This window comes from Carcharodon carcharias, chromosome 30 (genome assembly GCF_017639515.1).
Source record: "Carcharodon carcharias isolate sCarCar2 chromosome 30, sCarCar2.pri, whole genome shotgun sequence".
Taxonomy (NCBI): Eukaryota; Metazoa; Chordata; class Chondrichthyes; order Lamniformes; family Lamnidae; genus Carcharodon; species Carcharodon carcharias.
Window position 1 is genome coordinate 19,545,531 of NC_054496.1, and position 22,001 is coordinate 19,567,531.

Sequence of the window (22,001 nt, forward strand, 5' to 3'; positions counted from 1 at the left end):
AGAGAGAACAGCAACAGGAACAGGAACAGACTCAATCAGGATGCGTTGAGTGATCAAATAGCTGTTGAACAGTAAGTTAGGCTGACTGGTCAGTCACCAATAGTACCCTGGAGTACTTGGATATGTCTGTCTCAGGAATCAAATTGTCAATTGCAAAGCAGGAAAAATCTGGAACTCTCTCCCTATAGGTGTTTGAATAACTGGGGCTCTCAAGACTGACATTGCTAGATTTTCGGTGGGTAAGGGTATCAAGGGATACGGAGGTAAGTGGGCAGGGTGGGGGGGATGGTAAATGGAGTTGAGGTGCAAATCAACCATGATTTGACTGAATGATGGAGCAGGCTTGAGAGGCTAAAGGGACTACTCCTGTTCCTACACTGCTTGACGTTTGGTCCTGATCTCCCCATTCTGGACATGCCATCTTGAAGCGAATTTGGCCCCACAGAAAAACAATTAACCACCCTCCTTCAGGAAAATACTGATAACTATAGTAATACAACCGTATTTTCTACAAAGGTATGAATATACAAGCTTTCTACATGGTTTGCATATATTTAACTGTTAAATGTCAGCTCAATTATATGGTGGAGTATAGGAATAGAGCAACAGGAATTGGCCATTCTTCCCCACAAAGATGTTTTGCCACTGAATTAGATCATGAATGATCTGCATCTTAACACGAACTACCAACCTTGGTTCTATATCCTTTAATACCCTTACATAAGAAACATCCATCGATCTCACTTTTGATATGTTCAATTGACCCCACCCTCTACCAACCCCCCCTGCTGCCCCCAGACTCCTCAGCTTTTTAGGGGACAGAGTTCCAGATTTCCACCACCCTTTAAACTTTGAGTGTAAACTAGCAAGTAATATAAAAACGGACAGTAGGAGCTTTTTTAGATATATAAAAATGAAGAGAGGCCAAAGTGAACATAGGCCCCTTAGAGAATGAAGATGGGGACATAATAATTGGGAACCAGGAAATGGCAGAGGAATTGAATATATACTAAGGCTGATAAGTCCCCTGGACCTGATGGGTTGCATCCTAGGATATTAAAGGAAGTAACTACAGAGATAATGAATACACTGGTAGTAATCTTCCAAGAATCCTTAGATTCTGGAAAAGTCCCAGAGGATTGGAGAACTGCCAGTGTAGCACCCTTATTCAAAAAGGGAGGGAGACAAAAACAGGTAACTGTAGGCCAGTTAGCTTAACATCTGTCATTGGGAAAATGTTGGAGTCTATTATAAAGAATGTAATAGCAGAGCATTTAGAAATACATAATTTAATCAAGCAGAGTCAGCATAGCTTATGAAGGGGAAATCATGCCTAACAAATTTATTAGAATTCTTTGAGAAGGTAACAAGCAGAATAGATAAAGGGGAACCGGAAGATGTAATATATTTAGATTTCCAAAAGGCATTCGATAAGGTACCGCACATAAAAATACTTAAGATAAGAGCCCATGTTGTTGGGGTAGTATATTAACATGGATAGAGGACTGGCTAACTAATAGAAGACAGTGTTGGGATAAGAGGGGCATTTTCGGGATGGCAACCTGTAACTAGTGAAGTGCTACAGGGATCAGTGCTGGGATCTCAGTTATCTATGATATATATTAATGACTTAGATGAGGGAAGTGAATGTAGTATTGCCAAGTTTATGGATGATACAAAAATAGGTGGGAAGGCAAGTGTTGAGGATGACACAAGGAGTCTATAGAGGAATATAGACAGGTTAAGTGATTGGGCAAAAACTTGGCAGATGTAATATAATGTGGGAAAATGTAAGGTTATGCACTTTGGCAGGAAGAATGGAGGAGCTGAATATTATTTAAATGGAGAAAGATTGCAGAAGGCTGCAGCACAGAGGGATGTGGAAGTCCTCGTGCATGAATCCCAAAACACTAACATACAAGTTCGACAGGTAATAGGGAAGGCACATGGAATGTTGGCCTTTATTTCAAAGGGAATGGAGTATAAAAATAGAGAAGTCTTGCTAAAACGACACAAGGCTCTAGTTGGACCACACCTAGAATACTGTGAACAATTTTGGTCCTCTTGTCTAAGGAAAGATTGGAGGCAGTCCAGAGAAGATTCACTAGGTTGATCCTGGGCATGGAGGGATTTTCTTATGAGGAGAGGCTGAGTAGGTTGGCCCTATGTTCACTGGAATTTAGAAGATTGAGAGGCGACCTTATTGAAACATATAAGATTCTTAGGGGCCTTGACAGGGTTGATGCTGAGAGGTTGTTTCCCCTTGTAGGAGAATCTAGGACCAGAGGACATAATTTTAGAGTAAGGGGTTGCCCATTTAAGACAGAGATGAGCAGGAATTTCTTCTCTCAGAGAGTAGTCAATCTGTGGAATTCTTTGCTGTACAAGCTGGGTTGTTAAGTATATTCAAGGCTGAGATTTTTAATCAGTAAAGGAATGAAGGGTTATGGTGAAAAGGCAGGAAAGTGGAGTTGAGTATTATCAGATCAGCCATGATCTCACTGAATGGCAGAGCAGACTCGATGGGCCGAATGGCCTATTCCTGCTCCTACGTTTTATGGTCTTAAGGCCTTGTGTGAAGAAGAGCTTCCTGACAGCACCCCTGAACAATCTAACACTAATTTTAAGGTTATGCCCCCTTGTTCTGCTTACCTTGTGTCCTTAATTTTTGACACTTTCATGTCACGATTGGAAAGTTCCTCATTCAACGTGCAGAGAGTCATGGTGAACATAAATGTGTTGATCTGTTGGATTATTTGAGATTTTAGACTTTGTGATCCAGAATATGGTAACACAGTCTGGCTAACTGAGAAACATCTGAATGGCAGTCCTTCACCTCCTGTAGTTTAGTTGATGAGGCCTAAGAAACTCAATTCTCTGTATGTTTACATTTCTTACTGCCTGGTTTACTCTGTTTGGATGAACCCAGAGGTTTGGAAAACACTGTAACAGTGATAAAATCTGTTCCTGATAAGCCACTATATCAATCATTGGGCCTGTCCTGATAAGCCCATTAGTTATTCTTGAGCTAAAGAAAGGTTGAATCGTTCAACAATTTGAATAAAGGTGCTGTATAAATAAGTTGTTGTTGAAGCAACTTTGAGTTAAGAGCAGATTGTAAATCCTAACTCAAATCTTAGTATTCATGGTTTGCATTAAGTGGAGTTTGGACATAAAAATAATACATTGGCCACAAAGTTCTGTGGTAGCATCTAAGTGACGCTCAACAACAAAGAGCTGGAACTGTCCTGTGCTGAATCAATCCAAGCATATACCATATCTGGAAAGTTTTAATTGGCACAAGCTAAACACCAACTTGCATTTGTAAAGCACCTTTAATGGAGTAAAATATCCCAAATATGCTTCTAAATTTTTAGGAGGATCATAAAGGATGAGAAAGGGGTTAAGGGTCATAGAGGGAATTTGGGGCCTAGGCAGCTGAAGACATAACTACCAAAGGTATTTGGAAATTGGGAATGCGCAAGGGGCCAGAACTGAAGGGCGCAGAAGTCTTGTAGGTTGTAGGGCTGGATGAGGTTACTGAGTTAGGGAGGGCCGAGACCAGGGAACTATTTGGAAACAAAGATGAGAATGTTAAAAATTGAGCTGTTGCCGGATTGTGCAGCAATGTAGGTCAGCGAGCACAGGGGTGATGGGTGAATGGGACTCTATGCGTTAGGCTGCTGTGTTGTGGATGACCTGAAGTTTATTGGTGGTTAATTTTTGACTGGATACTGATAAAGTATTGACTCTTGCAATATCTGCAGTGGGAGAGGAGCCTATATTTTGTGGTAAACTCCCTGGAATGGAACTTGAACCCACAACTCTCTAACTTCAAGATGATACACTTTCAGCTGAGCCACAGCTGACATTGTAGCTTTGAAGATTAGCTTACTATCCAAGCATCCCTGACTTACCATTTTTCTTGTAACTTCCTAATTTCTAACTCGTGTCTCCAACCTCTAACCATTTGCTTGAACACCCTTGCCTATTCTCTTCCTAATCATAATACATTCTTTTCCTTTCTGATCTCCCAATCCTTGGTTCATTTGAACTCTTGTTGCCACCGACAACGTCTTCAGTTAATTCTCAAAGAAGGCAGAAAATCTTGCATTTATATAGCATCTTTCATGACCTCAGGACATCCCAAAGCGCTTTGCAGCCAATTAATTATTTTGTAATGTAGCCATTGTTGTAATGCAGGAGTTGTAGTGCAGCTAATTTGTGCACAGCAAGCTCCCATAAACCGTGATAAAGATCGGATAATCTGTTTTAGTGATGTTGTTTGGGGGATAAATACTGGCCTGGGTACTGGGGAGAATTCCCCGGCTGTTCTCAAAATAGTGTCATGGGATCTTTTACATCCACTCGAAAGGAGAGACAGGACCTCAGTTTAACATCTCATCTAAAGTACAGAGCCTCTGACAGTGCAGCCTTCCCTCAGTACTGCACTGGAGTGTCAGCCTAGACTTTGTGCCCTAGAGTTGAGATACCTTCAGTCTCAGAGACAAGCGGGCTACCACTGAACCACAGCTGACACACACTTTTACTGGCCTATCAATAGTTAAATCGACCACTAGAATTATGAATGTGTATCAGGAAGGGCAGTGATCTTTGATGCTTTTTTGCTAAGATAATTGCAAAATCTAATCAGGTTTTCAGGAAACAAATATGATAGATCATACGAAAAAAATAATTACCAAAATGATCAAATAGACTGGTCCCAAGAAGCTCCATATAAACTCATTCTCTACTTGTAGCCAGCAGCTGGAGAAATCAGAGTGAACATGTTGAGGCAAATTAATTTGAATTCAAAGATTAATGTTCATTAAAACTGTGAGCATGAGGTGGATGGGTGATGCTTTAGGTCAGACACTGACCTTTCACCTCTCGGACCTCGCCTCTAATTCACCTCAGATCAGAGGTGTGAAGGTTTCCTGACTCTGCCCACTGAAACGTCCTGAGGTAATTGGGGCAGTGCTGGTCCACTGCCTCATGGGCATAGGTCTGTAGTTCAACACTGCCAGCCTCTTTGCCACTTGGCATGGTTAGCATGGCAGAAATAAAAAGCATCACTCTGGTAAGTTCCCTTCTGAAGTTGAGCCTGGTGCACTCATTGCCTTTGGTCAACTATTTGATTGAGGCAGCAGTGATTTGATGGCTGATGTTGTATTGTTCCCAGTGTGAGACTGGCCCTCAGGAGAGGAGGGGAGAATGCTGGAGGGCTTTAACAGTCAAAGCTAAAAATAATCGGCTAAATTATCAAAGCAAAATAGTGGTAAAATAGGAATCTATTTACTTTCTTCGTGATCCGTATCCATTGGGATAGACTGCTGCAGAAATTACCACTATTAATGCGGGAGGCCCATACCCAAGTGGATAGATATACTTTTCAATGTTACTGGAATGGGATACCCTCATGTTCTTCAGGTTCCTGACCATGAGGTAAAGTTGCGTTGACACCAAGCTCATCCAAGCAAATGCGGTCAAAAACAAATAATGTAAACATCCCGCTATGATTCCGCATACGGTCTGGAAACAAAAACAAATGTGTAAGACTCCAAAGTAGCAACATAGTAAGAGGAATAGACCATTCAACCTGCCCCCGACCCGGCGCCCCCACCCCCCAACCACACCAACCCCCCCCCCCCCCCACCAACCTTAGCAAAGTTCTGCCATTCAGATAGATCATGGCTGATCTGCACTTCAACTCCAATTACCTGCCTTGGCTCCATATATCTTGTTAAATCCAAAAAAAAATATTGATCTCAGTGTTAAAAGCTCCAATTATCCACCAATATCCATTGCCTTTGTGGGCACAGAATTCCAGATTTCTATAAAGCCTTGTGGAATAAAGTAATTCCAAATTTTCATCCTTAATGGTCTGGCTCTTAATTTTAATTTTCTGTCCCCCAGTTGCCAATCAGAAGAAATAGTTTCTCCATTTCTACCCCGTTGAATCCTTATAATATTTTAAACACAGCTTTCAGCAACCTTCCTATGTTTCTACAAAAAAACACACTTGGATTTGCACTTCAGGTGCCATAATCCACAAGCCCCTGGACTAAGCTGGATGGTGGGATAAAGTGCGATTAGACTGGGTAGTTCATTTTCCACCATCACAGACAAGGGTTGAATGAGCTCCTGTGCCATAAATCTTTCTCTGTTTCTAAGGGCTGGATTTTTCGGGGTGAGGGAGAGGTGTACTGCTTGCCCCTTGTTCCAAATCGACTGATTTAAAAAAAAAAGGCTGCCCCACAGCAATAACACACTGCTGACAGCCTAAACAAGCTAAGGGTCAGACGTCTGATCCTCAGTGGGAGAAGTCCCACCCATTGAGTGCTGCCAGCACTCCTAGCAATGCCAGAACTCAGGAGTGGGCACTGCTGGAACCTCACGCAGTCTCACGGGAGATTGAAAATGGCCTCCGTTCCCATGCAAGTCCCAGGCTTTTACAGCGGGGAGGAATAGGGCACCCTAGGAGAGGGGGCGAGGGGGGAGGGAGGCAGGCTTTTGGAGGCTGGGTGGGGAGGCACAAAAAGAGGAGGGTACCATCTTGGGAGGAGTGCCCCCAATGTGCACAGGGCACCCCCTGAATGATGCGCCCCCGCTTCCTTCCTGCTTTTTCAAAAGTTGGTATTCTCACCCCTGTGAACCTGACACAGCCCAGCATATTATGGCAGTGGAGGCAGATTGTGGACAACATTTGGCCACCCAAGGCCCCCATTAGGCTAAGGATACTTGGCTTGTGGACAGCTTACCGCACCAGCCCAACCCCTTTCCCCTGTATTTTAGGGACCGGGTCAGGGGTGGGAGGGAAGCTGGTGGGTGGGCTAGCCACCCAGCACATGCCTCTCCCACGAAAAATACAGCCGGCGGGAGCCGTGAAATCCAGCCCTCAGTTTTTCTGAAACCTTGGTCAGATCACCCCTCAAACATTCATGGGAATACAAGCCTTACCTGTTCAAACTATTCACATGATTTAATTTGATTTAACTCTCTGAGCCCAGCTATCATTCTGGCGAATCTGCAAAGTCAATACATCCTGGAGGGGAAGGCCAAGACTCCATATAATAGGAGATTCTGCTTTGCTTCACATATTTAGCAAGCTTAACCACTATTAACTCACGTTTTGCCCTCCCAAACCCCTGCTTAAGGGGACATAGGAACAGCATACAGATTTTTATGTCTCACATCTGCACAAATGATTATTGATGATTGAAACAAAAACAAAAATTGCTGGAAAAACTCAGCAGGTCTGACAGCATCTGTAGAGAGAAAGACAGAGTTAACATTTTGAGTTTGCATGACTGTTCATCAGGACTATTATGGACTAATAATCTCACTGGCTGAAGTTTTTCTGGACTGTACCTTCTACCTTTTGCTCTGGGCTTCCCTCTTTGTACCTGTCATTCCCTAGTGCCGCTCTCTCCTCCTTCCTTTTGCCACTCTTAATGATCTATGGGTTGTGCTTTTTCAAATGCTAATTGACTTACCAGGGTCGCAGGAAACCCACAGGACCTGATTTTGCAACCCACTGATATTGTAGAACAAAATCAGGTGGAGCGCACCCAACCCCTCCAGCTTCCCGACTGCTGGGTTAGGATAAAAAAGCTCCTTTTCCGCTTTTATTTCAGACGTCTAACAATTTGTTTTCAAACTCAGCAGCCTGCTTGTTCAACCTGTGTACTGAGGATTTCATGAAGCCTCCTGTCTCCTAACATTTCATTACTGCAGCCTACCTCAAGATCAATTTCTCGAGACCCGGTGAACCGAATTTTAAGACTCAAAGATATATTTTGGGTTGGGGGCCGGGTCAGGTGTTAACATTTTAAAAAGCTCAAACCTGCCTCCATTCTGGTTTAACCCAGGCGTTATAAGGAACAGGCAGCTAATTTTCACCCAAAGGCAGGTTGGCAATTTAAATAGCCCGCCGAGGCTGGCAGCCTCGGATTTATCCTGCTCAGCCTTGGGATCAGGCTCCCACTCCCTGGGGTCAGAATTCATGGGTCAGATCTGCTAACTCAGTGTAAGACTATTTTTAGAATTTGGGACATTCTAGTTTGTATGGGGGCCATGTTGTAAAAGGGGCCATAGTGAATTGGCAGCCCATCTGATATTCCCTTCCATAGAAATCAATGAAGGAAAAACTAGATGAGGTATATAATTTGATATCATCAGCAGAACACCATCAGCCAGATTTATAATGATTGTCCTTATGCCTCAGTATTACGCTGGCAGGCAGAGATGAATGGATACTGACCCAGTGAGTCATTGTGGCTCATTTGGGGGCACTCTTGCTTTTTGAGTCACAAGGTTGTGGGTTCAAGACCCATGCAGTGTAGGCCTGAGCATGACAATCCATTGCTGCATTGTTGGGAGTGCTTGATTTCAGGTGAGATACTAAACGGAGGCCCCAGCCTCAGTTGCTCAGATGCATGTAAGAGATCCTGTGGCACTATTTTGAAGAACAGCAGGGGAGTTCTCCTCAGTGTCCTAGCCATAATTTACCCCTCAATCAACATCTCAAAAACAGATGATCTGGTCATAATCACATTGCTGTTTGAGCTGTGTGCCCTGTTTCCTAAATTACACACAAGAAAATACTTCATTGGATGTAAATGCAATTTTTTCTTTTTATCATGGAAACATTTTATTGATCTTTAATAGTAAACACAAACAATCTTCTGGATTATTCTGTATAATTCATTCTGGAAGTCTCTCCCTAAACCTCTGCTCCTCTACCTCTCTCTTTCTTTTAAGACAGTTCTTAAAATCTAGCACTTTCACCAAGTTTTAATTGTTCTAATATCTCCGATGTGGCTTGGTTTCAAATTTTAATTAATAACACTCCTGTGAATCACCTTGGGATGTTTCACCTCATTAAAGGCACTATCTCAAATACAAATTGCCGTTAGATACTCTCTGACTTGGCAATGAACTACAATTTGTTATCCCAGGCTGATTTTCCTCTTGTGCTGTTGCAGGATCTCTTACCTGGTATCTGGTACTGTCGATGCCAGTTATGAAGAGCAGCTCTGCCAGGAAGAGACTGATGCAGAGATGCATGTGGGTGGCCGTGATGGCGTTTCGAGCCTGCGAGCAGAAGATAAAGGTGCCGATAGCAACCGCGAGACACACCAGAGATATGGGGATTCCAATGAACATAATTACAGAGAGCGTGTCATGGGAATAATCCTGTAGCTGAACAGATAAGAAATAACCCCATTAGATTTTAAAGAAATTGGAAACTCAATGGGGTGGAATTTATGGCTCCCCCCGCTGGGTGTTTTATCGATGGGAGGGATGGGAGGGGTCATATAAAATATGTTGCCTGCCCGTCCCATCATATTCTTGCCCATCACTGACTTGTTCCCCATAATACAGAGGGAGGGTGTGGTGGTGGCCATTAGGTCTCTAGGCCTCACATCCTTAGGCCTGTTGAGGCCCTTAACTGTCTAACCAAGTGGCAATTCAGGTCATTAATCCACCTCCACTGCCATAAAACTCTGGGCAATGGCAAGTGGGCCAGAGTGCAAAGGCTATTTTGAAATGGCCCTGTGTGTATCGGGGGCACCCCCCCACCAATATGTCACCCCCTACTTTATTCCTCCCTGTCTGCTCTCTCCAAATCCCATGATCCCCCCACCCCACTCCCTCCCCAACTCCCCTCTTCCATCCTCCCTAGACTCTCCAATCCCTCCCTGCCATAAAAGCCCAGGACTTACCTGTCTCTGGTCACCATAATATTCTTCCCAGGACCTCCTTGCAGTCCCAGCAGTGCCCAATACTGAGTCCTGGCACTGCTGGGACTGCTAGAGCTGCTGGCCGGTCTCTGGAGGTTGGGTTTGCCTGTCCATTCAGGAGCAGAAGTCCCACTCTCAGACTGTTTAGGGCGGTCCCAGCATGTGTTAACTGGATCCACAACGGTTAATGAAGTTAAACCTAAGACACAGTAGCTTTCTTTGCTGGACAGAGTTTATTGACTTAGTTCATGGTCAACAGTACTCTACCAGTGTCCCAGCTATCCCCATTTATAGGTGTACAAATACCCATCACTTTTTTAACAATGTAATTGCCATTAATCCTTAACTGTGTAATTGTCATTAAATATTAACAATGTAATTATTAAGACATTGGCGGTGTGTTTTGCTGCAGGCAGGCTTTTTAAAAGTTGCTCCATTTGGGACTGACAGTCCTTCCCCTGTGAAATCCAGCCCAGTGTCATAATGGCTTGGTCATAAGGCCGAGTAAACTTTCAGAGACCTATCGACAATCTCCCATTCACACATGCCTTGTCTTCCTCAAGTGTCACTAATGCAAACTCTGGGGGTGAGGCTCAAGACAGACAAGAGGCCTTTGGCCAACTTTAGGTATAAGATCTGTGACCTATCTTCCCTGCTCGATAAGGTAACAAAAGAACCTCAAAAAATGCATGGTTACCCATTATACATTGTTAGCCAAATATCTCTAACACTCCTACAATGTCCCAGTGTCCTTCCCTCCAAAGGGCAACTTATTGAGTCCCTTCTAAGGACTACAGCACATTTGTGGGTCTCACACAAAAATAAAATGAAGAAGGGTTTAGTTGGAGCAAATAAAGAGAAATTTTCCATTCGTTGAAGGATTGATAACTGAAGGAAACAGATTAAAATGATTGGCAAACTAACCAGAGGTGAAATGAGGAAAAGGTTTTCATGCACCGAGTGATTTGGATTTGGAATGCACTGTCTGATGCACTGGTGGATATGGATTCAAAAGGGAATTGGATAATTACTTCAATTAAAAAAATTGCAGTGATAAGGGGGAAGATAGGGGGAGTTGGAATAACTGGATTGCTTTTTGAAAGAGCCGGCACAGGCTTGATAGGTTGAACAGCCTCATTCTGTGCTGGATCCTTCTTTTTTTTTATTCTTTCATGAGATGTGGGCATCATTGGCAAGGCCAGCATTTGTTGCCCACCCCTAATCACCCTTGAACTGAGTGGCTTGTTAGACTATTTCAAAAGGCAGATAAAAGTCAACCACATTTGCTGTGGATCTGGAGTCACATGTAGGCCAGGTAAGGAAGGCAGATTTCCTTCCCTAAAGTGAACCATATGGGATTTTACAATAATTGATGATCCAATTGCTACTATGATCCTGTGATGCTACAGCCTATTCCAAAGGCAACAGCTCTAGAAAAATAAATACTCCCTGACATCTCTCCTTTTATGGACACTTATAACCTAAGCCATTCATTGGGAAACTGATAGGATTGGGTGCGATGATAGTTTCACACTGCACCCGATTTTACTCCCCACTGAAGTCACGTTGACATGGGATATAAGACCGACCTTCTGCGTGTCCAATCTCATGAGTTTCCTGCACGGAAAGTTAGATTGTTCCCTTTACCTCTGTATTTTATAGAAACACCCTCTAGTGTGATTCATTATGCATTTCAAATACCTATTATAATCCTTTGATTATTCTGTAATTCTCAACCTTATACCGCCTAAGCCTAAGTATCATTGAGTTCTGAGGGACTTCACCTGTAACCCGATTCCAAATTGGATCCTTTCCTATTAATAACCACTCGCTGTTTAGTTCATATCAACAAGTTTCCAATGTATCCTATAGTTCCTCAACAATGCTGACATCAATAGGGTTCAATTTCCCTCCCAGAAGCTCAGCGTTTGGGTGCAAATCAAAGGACAAAGAGGTGGAGATGTGTGTAGTAGAAATTCTGAAACCTTTGCTCTCCCTGTGGCTCTCCTAAGGGCAGAAGCAAAACATTTTATTCTGAAAAGGGCGAAGTCAGAAACTAAATTAGACAGAGATGACACACCCTTCGCAAATCCATGCTGACTCTCCTCGATCACCTCATGTTTGTCCAAGCACTCAGAAACTTTGCCTCGTTATAGATTCACAGAATGAGTACCAGCCCTGCTAGTGTGTTTATCCACCAGGAGCTCTGTCAGTTATTTCACTTGAGAGTTTGCAAGGTTACTTTCATTACCCCCTCGCCATATCCATCCTTATTCATTTCTCAAACTGGAAGATAAGCGAGTGAAGAACCGAAAAAGAAGACAAATACGTACCTCCTCACTAAAGGCCATCAAAATTGCAAAGCTAGACAAGTGATCACATTGACATGTGGTGTGGGTGTCATTGGAACCCACCAGCTCACAGCCCCTTGGAGACCAGTGACTCCCATTCGTTGTGTGACTCCAGTAGACACACAGCCGTTTCCCACCAACTGTAGGATCCTGTAGAAAAGCACATGAACCTATTAGCTGTCAGTTCGGTTTTGAGTGGTGCTTTGTGGTGGAACGATACTTGTCAACAGCTTACAGGTCATTCAAACCCACCGTGTACTGCTCAAACCACTGCTCCCCATTATAGAAAAAAAACACAAAGGACAAACAATAAAGTGGCTTCATGGATAATACTCTCAGCCCTGAGTCAGAAGTTTGCTTGCAATCTCCACTCCAGAAACTTAAACGTGTAATTAGGCTGACACTCAAGTGCCAAGCAGGAGTGCTGAACCGTCAGAAGTTCTCTCTTTTGCATTAAACATTCAATTGTAACAGTCTAGTCACTGTGTAATGTAGGAAATGTAGCAGCCAGTTTATCCACAGCAAGTTCCCACCAACAGCAATGAGATAACACGGTTTAGTGATATTGATCTCGGGATAACTATTGGCCCCAGGACAATGGAGAGAATCCTGCTTTTCTTTGAAACATTGTTTGGGATTTTTTAGGCCACCTGAGAGCACAGATGGGACTTCAGTTTAAAATCTTAGCTGAAAAACGACATCTCAGACAGTGCTGCACTCCCTCTGTAATGCACTGAAGTGTTGGGCTAGATTTGGTGCTCATATTGTTACGGGGCCTATAGCATTTCCCTGACCCATTGAAAAGGAAAGCTGGGGCCTCATTTCAATGATCTTGGCTTCATCCGAATTATGGCATCTCCCTACAATGAACAATTTCCCATTTGTCTGTCCTCCAAGAATAGGATTACAAAGAACGAATGCATTTACTTCATGGAATGCAATTTAAGCTCACAATTTTCTGACTTCTAAGCAAGATAGCCACAAACTGAGACAAATTGGGGGTCAAATACACTTTAGGACATAAATATTTTAGGAACGAATCATTTTGCCCAAAAAGTCTGTCCCTTTCCCTCAGGTAAACACCACCTATTCACCTTCTCAACATATCCCTCAATACCTCCTCTCAAGAATCATATTTAATCACACCATTTTGAAGGGAAGTGTCTTTACAGATAAGACTTAGTCTGTGTGATCTCGTGAATTGGTTCCGATCGCCAGAGGGGGTCTGAGAGTTATTTCCCAAGGAATTGTTTCCCTAATCGGCCCAGAGTTTTTCTATAGCTTTTCTGTCAAAACAAAACGGCTGTTGGTTTTGGTTTGGGGTAGGGTGGTTTAGGAAGTATCGAGTCATGATGCTCTGGCCATCATGAGTATGGGACAGGCTTGAGGGATCAGCTGGTCCTAACCTGCCCATCATTGCCATATAGCCCAGCCCTACCTGACAGCTCTTTTCTGTTGAAGTCCTCAACCATGTCTTTGTATCCTCTAGATTTTACTATTACAAAGCACTTTAGACTGGCCACCCATCTTCCACCCTACATAAACTTGAGCTCATCCAAAACTCTGCTGCTTGCATCCTAGCTTGCATAAAGTCCCATTCATCCATTACTCCTTGCTGACCTACATTGGTTCCTGGTTAGGCAAAGCCTCGATTTTAAAATTCACTTCCTTGTTTTCAAATTCCTCCATGGCCTCACCCCTTTCTATCTCTATATCTTTCACCAACCTTCATGACCTTCTGAGATCTCTGTGCTCCAAAATAGGTGACCATGCCTTCAAGTTCCTAGGCCCTATACTCTGAAATTATCCACTATAGAGGATACAAGTGACAGCCCAGAAATAGCTGTACATCAGAAAGGGAGGGAGGAACTCAAGAAAATTGCAATCATGAGGGAAGTGGTATTGAACAAACTGTTGCAGCTTTGGGCTGACAAATCTCCATGTCCTGATAGACATCATCCTAGGGCATTAAAAGAAGTGGCTTGCGAGATAGTTGATGCATTGGTTTTAATTTTCCAAAATTCCATAGATTCTGGGCAGGTTCCATTCGATTGGAAAATAGCAGATGCTATTTTATCATATTTATGCACTTAGAAAAAATTCAGGCAATCAGGCAGAGTCAACATGGTTTTGTGCAAAGGAAATCATGTTTAACCAATTTATTGGAGTTCTTTGAAGGAGTTACATCACTGTGGATAAAGGGGAACCGATAGATGTACTGTGCTCAGATTTCGAGAAGGCATTTGATAAGGTGCCACATCAAAGGTTATTGCGGAAAATAAAAGCTCATGGTGTAGGGGGTAACATATTGGCATGGAAAGAAGATTGGCTAGCTAACAGGAGGAGAGTAGGCAAAAATGGGTCTTTTTCTGGTTGGCAGGACATAGTGAGTGATGTGCCACATGGCTCAGTACTGGGGCCTCAACTTAGTACAATGTATATAAATGACTTTCATGAAGGGGCTGAAGCTGCGGTTGCTAAATTTGCTGATGACACAGATAGGTAGGAAATTAAGTTGTGAAGAGGACATAAGGAGGCTACAAAGGGACGTAGATAGGCTAAGTGAGCGGGCAAAGATCTGGCAGATGGAGTGTAATGTGGGAAAATATTAAATTTTCCACATTGGTAGGGAGAATAAAAAATAAGCAATAAGCATATTATCTAAATGATGAGAGGTTGCAGGGCTCTGAGATGCAGAGGGATCTGGGTGTCTGAGGGCATGAATCACAAAAGACTAGTATGCAGGTGCAACAAGTGATTAGGAAAGCTAATAGAATGTAATTGTTTATTGCGAGGGGAACTGAATGCAAAAGTAGGGAGGTTATGCTTCAGTTGGGCACTAGTGAGACCACATCTGGAGTACTGTGTACAGTATTGGTCTCCTTTAAGGAAGGGTGTAAAGGCATTGGAAGCAGTTCAGAGAAGGTTTACTAGACTAATATGAGGAATGGTGGGTTGTCATATGAGGAAAGTTTGGACAGACTAGGCTTATATCCACTGGAGTTTAGATAGCTAGGCTTGTGGAGTTTAGGAGAGTAAGAGATGGCTCGATTGAAACCTTTAAGATCTTGGGGGGTCTTGACAGGGTGGATGTGGAGTGGATTTTTCATCTTGTGGGAGAATCTAGAACTAGGGGCCACTGTTTAAAAATAAGGGGTCGCTCATTTAAGACAGAGATGAAGAGAAATTTTCTCTCTTAGAGGATCGTGAGTCTTTGGAACTCTCTTCCACAAAAGGCAGTGGAAGCAGAGTCTTTGAATATTTTTAAGGCAGAATTACATTGGTTCTTGATAAGCAAGGGGTGAAAGGTTATCGGGGTAGCCAGGAGGTTACAATCAGATCAGCCATGATCTTATTGAATGGTGGAGCAGGCTTGAGGGGCCGAGTGGCCTACTCCTGCTCCTAATTCGTATATTTCTATTTCCTCCCTAAAACTTTGCATCTTCCTCTCTCTCTCTCACTCCTCTTTTAAGACACTCCTGCCTCAGCTGATCTACTCCTGAAATCCTCGTCCGTGCTTTTGTTACTTTAGGTGTGACTATTCCAACACTGTCCTGGCCGACCTCCCATTCTCCACCTCCATAAACCTGAGTGGCTCCAAAATTCGCGCATCCTGACGTGAACCAAGTCTTGCCTTTGACCAAAATTTTGGTCACCTTCCCTAATACTACTTACCGTGGCTTTTGTTCAGATTTTGTGTGATGATGTTCCTGGAAAGTGCCTTGGGATATTTACCTACACGCAAGGCGCTACATATCTGCAGGCTCTTGTTGTTGCAGTCTTGAAATGATCATGTTAGCTTCACAAACCTTTTTATGCTTTAGAAGGAAGCTCACAGCTATGGGAAGGTTGTAGTTCCCTGAGGATCCAAAAGCAGCTGAAATGACTCTAGAATGCAGCTGAACATCTTCATATTTCTCACTGGTTTCCTTGTTTTCGTAGTGTGCTCCGTGCAGGACAGAATCCATGTTGTCATACACAATGAAAGCAACAGCAACAGAGCCTGGCACCAAGAAGAGTCACAGAGATTAGCAACACTAGAATAGATGGGTGCCACCTGTGGCAACAACTCACCAAGGCTCCTTCGACAACACCTCCTAAACCCACAAACTCTACCACCTAGAAGGACCAGGGCAGCGTATGCATGGGAACACCACCACCTGCGAGTTCCCTTTCAAGTCACACACCATCCTGACTTGGACAAATATCACCGTTCCTTCATCGTAGCTGGTTCAAAATCCTGGAATTCCCCATCTAACAACACTGTGGGTGTACCTACACCATACAGACTCCAGTGGTTCAAGAAGAAGGTCCACCACCACCTTCTCAGGGATAAGTAGGAACAGGCAATTAATGCCACCCTCAACAGTGAGGCCCGTATCTGGGGAATGAATAACCTTTTTTAAAAATTCTTTCAAGGGTGGGTGAGGCTGGAAAGGCCACCCCTAATTGCCCTTAAACTGAGTAGCTTGCTGGGTGATTTCAGGGGGTAGTTAAAAGTCAGTCACATTGCTGTACGCCTGGAGTCACATGTAGGTCAGGTAGGTCAGACCAGGTGAAGGCGGCAGATTTTCTTCCCTGAATGACATTAGTGAACCAGATGGGTTTTTACAACAATCAATGATAGTTTCATGGTCATCATTACTGAAATTAGCTTTATTGTCTAGACATTATTTCTTTTATGAACATACAAACAAGGAGCAGGAGTAGGCCATTCAGCCCCTCGAACCTGCTCCACCATTTAATAAGATCATGACTGATCTGATCGTCATCTGAAATCTGCATCCTACCCCCGATAACCTATTGCACCCCCCACCCCCGCACCCCGCTTACCAAGAATCTATCTACCTCTGCTTTAAAAATATTCAAAGACTCTGCTTCCATCACCTTTTCAGGAAGAGAGTTACAAAGACTCATGATGCTCTGAGTGAAAAACTTTCACCTCATCTCTGTTTTAAATGGGTGACCCCTTATTTTTAAACAGTGACCCTAGTTCTAGATTCTCTCACAAGAGGAAACATACTTTCCACATCTACCTGGTCAAAGCCCCTCAGGATCTTATATGTTTCAATCAAGTCGCCTCCTACTCTTCTAAACTCCAGCAGATACAAGCCTAGTCTATCCAATGTTTCCTCATAAGACAATTTGCCCATTCCAGGTATTTCTCTAAACTGCTTCCAATGCATTTACATCCTTCCTTAAATAAGATGACCAATGCTGTACACAGTACTCCAAACATGGTCTCACTAGTGCCCTGTACAACTGAAGCAGAACCTCCTTACTTTTGTATTCAATTCCCCACACAATAAGTGATAACATTCAATTAGCTTTCCTAATGACTTGCTGCACCTGCATACAAGCCTTTTGTGATTCATGGACTAGGATACCCAGATCCCTCTGCACCTCAGAGCTCTGCGATCTCTCACATTTAGATAATATGCTTCTCTTGTATTCTTCCTGCCAAAATGGACAATTTCACATTTTCTCACATTATATTCCAATTTGGCAGATTGTTGCCCCTCATTTAAGCTGTCTATATCTTTTTGTAGCCCCTTTATGTCCTCTTTACAACTTACTTTCCTACCTATCTTTGTATCATCAGCAAATTTGGCAACTATCCCTTCCACCGCTTCATCCGAGTCATTTATATAAATTGTAAACAGTCCCAGCACTGATCCCTGTGGCACACCACTCCTTACATCTTGCCACCCTGGAAAAGACCCATTTATGCCTACTCTCTGCTTCCTGTTAGCCAGCCAATCTTCTATCCATGCTACTATGTTACCCCATACCATAAGCTTTTATTTTCCACAATAACCTTTGATGTGACACTTTATCAAATGTTTTCTGGAAATTTTGTTTATTGAATTTAAATCCCATCAGCTACCATGGTGAGATTTGAACCCCCTTCCTCAGAACATTAGGACCTCTGGATTACTAGGCCAATGACAGCACTACCTCCCCCATATTTGGGCTATAGGGAGAGAGTGGTAGAGTGGGATTAGTTTTATATTGTTCTTGTGTCAGCATAGACACGACGGGCCAAATGGCATCTGGCTGTGCTGCAAACCCTATGATTCTACATTGGTTGGGTTATATTAGAGATGGGTCTAGTAAGGCAAGAGATCGGAGGATTCAGTTTACCACTGGAACTTCTGCAACATATATAATGGCCCTTTGAAAAAAATGTTATTTGAAAAGATCAAGAGGCTCATATGCATAAATTGACCCAGTCCATCAAAGATGTACAAGATGAATAAAAAAATGTTGTTGTTGTGGATCCCAACACTGATGTCCTTGGGATAAGGAAGGGAAAAAAATCAGATGGGTTGTCCTTGACTTATCCAATGTCCCCTGCTGTGGTAAGTATGTGCATGGGTGAAAATGTTGAATTGCTCACTGTCCAGCTTCTCAAACGAAAAGTGGCTATTTGGACAAGGTCCCACTGTGGCTGCTGGTGCCCAAGAAACTCAACGCAAACCTGGAGACAGGTGGTGGGACAAAATACTGAAAAATGTAGTGAACTTTACCTGTCATTTTGGAGCCTGTGACCGTTCTCCAGGAAATTTCCATTGCATTGCCCTTTGTTTCCAGTCTCATTTTATCATTGGTGGGGGAGCTGTTCACATCAATGACTTGTAAGTGAAGGTCTAAAAGTGAAACAAAACAGCACAAGATGGATTGGGTGAAATGACGGTCCTTTGGCCCAGGTTCCCGCATCTCATCAGCTATTTATAATTTCCCATTAGCGCTTTAATTTTGATCCTGGGTTTATGTGTCTCCTGTCATTGGTGTGTTGGTGTTTGATGCCTTGTGCTGGAATGAATAGAAAATTGATCCCTGAAAGAGTGAAAAAGGACACTTTCCATCTCTGTGTGCTGTTGGAGCTGTCATTCCAGAGCTACCTGTTCTTATTTCTCTGACCTGGTCCCTATCTCCGAATCTCTTGCTGCATTTTCTTCACCTTATGTTGGAATCGATGTATCATTGCACAGCTCTGATTCCACCCAATGTGAAGACAGACTCACCACCATGCAATTAACCATGAGTACACTAGCAAGTGAGGGAGACTAACCATTGAACACAAGGGTTAACAGGCTGATGCCAGTTCCAAGTGATTGACGTTTGCCACAATTTTCCGTTCATAGTAACACAGAGCTCTGGAGGAGGCCATTCACCCATCATGCCTCTGCTGGTTCTTTGAAGGAGCCACCCGACTCGTCCCAATCCCTGGCTCTTTCCCCAAAGCCTTGCTTATTTTTCTTTCTAAGTACATATCCAACACACTTACAAAAATTACAACTGAATCAGCTTCTGTTGCTCTTTCAGGCAGCGCGTATAATGTTAACTTAATAAACTGAGGTTGTCTGAAGGCCAATGTGTTCTGTCCTTTCTCTTGTGCATTGTGAATCACAGGTCGCTGTGAGTTTATCTATTGCCTTGTTGGTGATGTTTTTCAGTCTTTGACCCTCAGAGTTCAAGGCGGCCATGATGGCAGCTCTCTCCACACCCTGCAGGATTTGAGAGGCTAAATTTAGCCGTTCCTCCTGTTGCATTTCCTTCAGCGGAGACTCTTCCATGAACAACTTTGTTGTAAGTGAAATGACATTCTGCGGGAGAAAGATAACTTTACTCTTTCAGAAGTGACATCTGCCCTGTCAGGTGGATGCTCAAGTTCCCATGATGTTAACTCAAAGAAGAGCAGGGAAGTTCTCCCCATTGCATGGTCAGGGAGGGGAGGCTTCGGCCTGCGTGAGAAAGAGACTGAGTGAGTATATCTGGGAATTTGGTTCAAAGTGGGAGTTTGGTGCATAGGCGGAAAGTGTTGCTTTAGGTAAGGTTTACTCCAAGAAGTAAAGTGTGCTGAGTGAGGGAGTTCGATGAAGGTCAGGGAGGAGGTACTTTTTTCCCCTTCTACTCTTTTTTAGCCTCAAGTCTTTAATTTCCTTTTTGGTGCAGCAGAAGGAGCAGGTAAACCAGTAACTGGTATTACTAGTTTTAGCCATAGAGTCACAGAGTCATAGAGGTCTACAGCACAGTAAAAGGCCCTTCGGCCCATCGAGTCTGTGCCAATCAAACAGGTACCTAACTATTCTTATCCCATTTTCCAGCACTTGGCCCATAGCCTTGTATGCCATGGCACTGGAAGTGCACATCCAAATTCTTCAATGTTATGAGGGTTTCTGCCTCTACCACTCTTTCAGGCAGTGAGTTCCAGATTCCCACCACCCTCTGGATGAAAAAATTCTTCCTCACATCCCCTCTAAGCTTCCTTCCCCTTACCTTAAATTCATGCCCCCTGGTTATCGATCCCTCCACGGAGGGGAAAAGTTCCTTCCTGTCTACCCTATCTATGCCGGTCATAATTTTATACACCTCAATCATGTCCCCCCTCAATCTCCTCTGCTCCAAAGAAAATAAGTCCAGTCTATCCAATCTCTCCTCATAGCTAAAACTCTGCAGTCCAGGCAACATCCTGGTAAATCTCCTCTGCACTCTCTCTTGTGCAATCACATCCTTCCTATAATGCGGAATCTAGAACTGCACGCAATACTCTAGCTGTGGCCTAACCAGCGTTTTATACAGTTCCAGCATAACCTCCCTGCTCTTATATTCTATGCCTCGGCTAATAAAGCCAAGGATTCCATATGCTTTCTTAACCACCTTATCAGTAACCCCCTTTTATCAGCATTGTAAGTACAGTGTTGTTCTATCATTATTGTAAAGTTTACTAACAGTACCAAAACCTATTGGGAAGTGTAAGCTTTATTAATTATAATTAATTAATTAGCAATTAATTAATTAATTAACACATATTGGAGATGGCAGGACAGGTGATGTGCTGTAATTGCAGGCTGTGGGAGCTTCTGGATACCTGTGTGATCCAGGGCAAACACACCTGTAGTAAGTGTTTGCGGCTGCAGGATCTTCGGCTCCGAGTTATTGAACTGGAGGCTGAGCGGCATATCAGGGAGTGGAAAGTTACCTGGACACTTTATTCCAGGAGGTGGTCACGCCCTTTAGGATGGATTCTTCTAATTTGGTCAGTGGTCAGGGACAGGAAGGTTTGACTGCAAGTGAGGCAGGTAAGGGGACCCAGAGGGCAAGGGTGCCTTGGCTCTTGCGATTGTCCAAAAGGTTTGAGGTTTTTTCAGCTGGTTTGGATGAGAGTGGGGGCTGCAGGGTGGATGAGCTAACTGGCCATGGAACCATGTTATAGGAAGCCATTCATGCGGCGGGGGTGGGGGGAGGGATTACAAGGAATGTAGTGGTAGTAGGGGACAGTATAGTCAGAGGGATTGATACTGTTTTCTGCAGCAAAGAGCATGAGTCCAGATGGCTGTGTTGCCTGCCCAGCGCCAGGGTTTGGAGAGGAACTTGCAGCAGGTTGGGGGAGAACCCAGTTGTCATGGTCCATGTTGGTACCAATGACATAGGCAGGACAAAGAAGGAACTCCTACAAAGTCATTATGAAGAGCTTGGCACCAAATTAAGAAGCAGAACCTCAAAGGTCATAATCTCTGGATTATTACCTGAGCCACATGTAAATTGGCATAGGACCAATCTGATTAGGGAGGTGAATGTGGGATTCGAAGCTTGGTGTAGGAGAAGTGGGCTGTGGTTTGTGGGCGCTGCCACCAAGGCTGGGGAAAGCTGGGACGGTCTACACCTGAACCGTGCTGGGAACGGTGTTCTTGTGAGTCGAATAACTAGGGAAGTAAAGAGGGTTTTAAACTAGATAATGTGGGCAAGTGTACAAATTTGGGAAGGTGTGGTAAACCAAAGAGTACAGACAAGGCAAAGAGAAAGGTATTATTACGGGAAACGAAAAACAGACGGTGACAGGAAGGGTTACAGAGTACAAACCTAACAGCAAATTAACAGATGAGACTGAGGGTTATCA

General features: G+C 43.5%; 1 protein-coding gene across 1 annotated transcript in view; it reads right to left on the reverse strand.

The window, feature by feature from the left end:
• LOC121271392 (adhesion G protein-coupled receptor E1-like) overlaps nt 1-22,001 on the reverse strand; it is a 60,789-nt gene that overhangs the window by 12,388 nt on the left and 26,400 nt on the right. Inside the window, exons 9-16 of the mRNA XM_041177369.1 lie at nt 19,530-19,707; nt 18,628-18,747; nt 15,907-16,100; nt 12,080-12,247; nt 8,998-9,204; nt 5,300-5,532; nt 4,701-4,767; nt 2,653-2,744 (exon numbers count right to left, since the gene is read on the reverse strand). Of these exons, the coding sequence (XP_041033303.1) occupies nt 2,653-2,744; nt 4,701-4,767; nt 5,300-5,532; nt 8,998-9,204; nt 12,080-12,247; nt 15,907-16,100; nt 18,628-18,747; nt 19,530-19,707 (1,259 nt within the window). The remainder of the gene's footprint in view (nt 1-2,652; nt 2,745-4,700; nt 4,768-5,299; nt 5,533-8,997; nt 9,205-12,079; nt 12,248-15,906; nt 16,101-18,627; nt 18,748-19,529; nt 19,708-22,001) is intronic.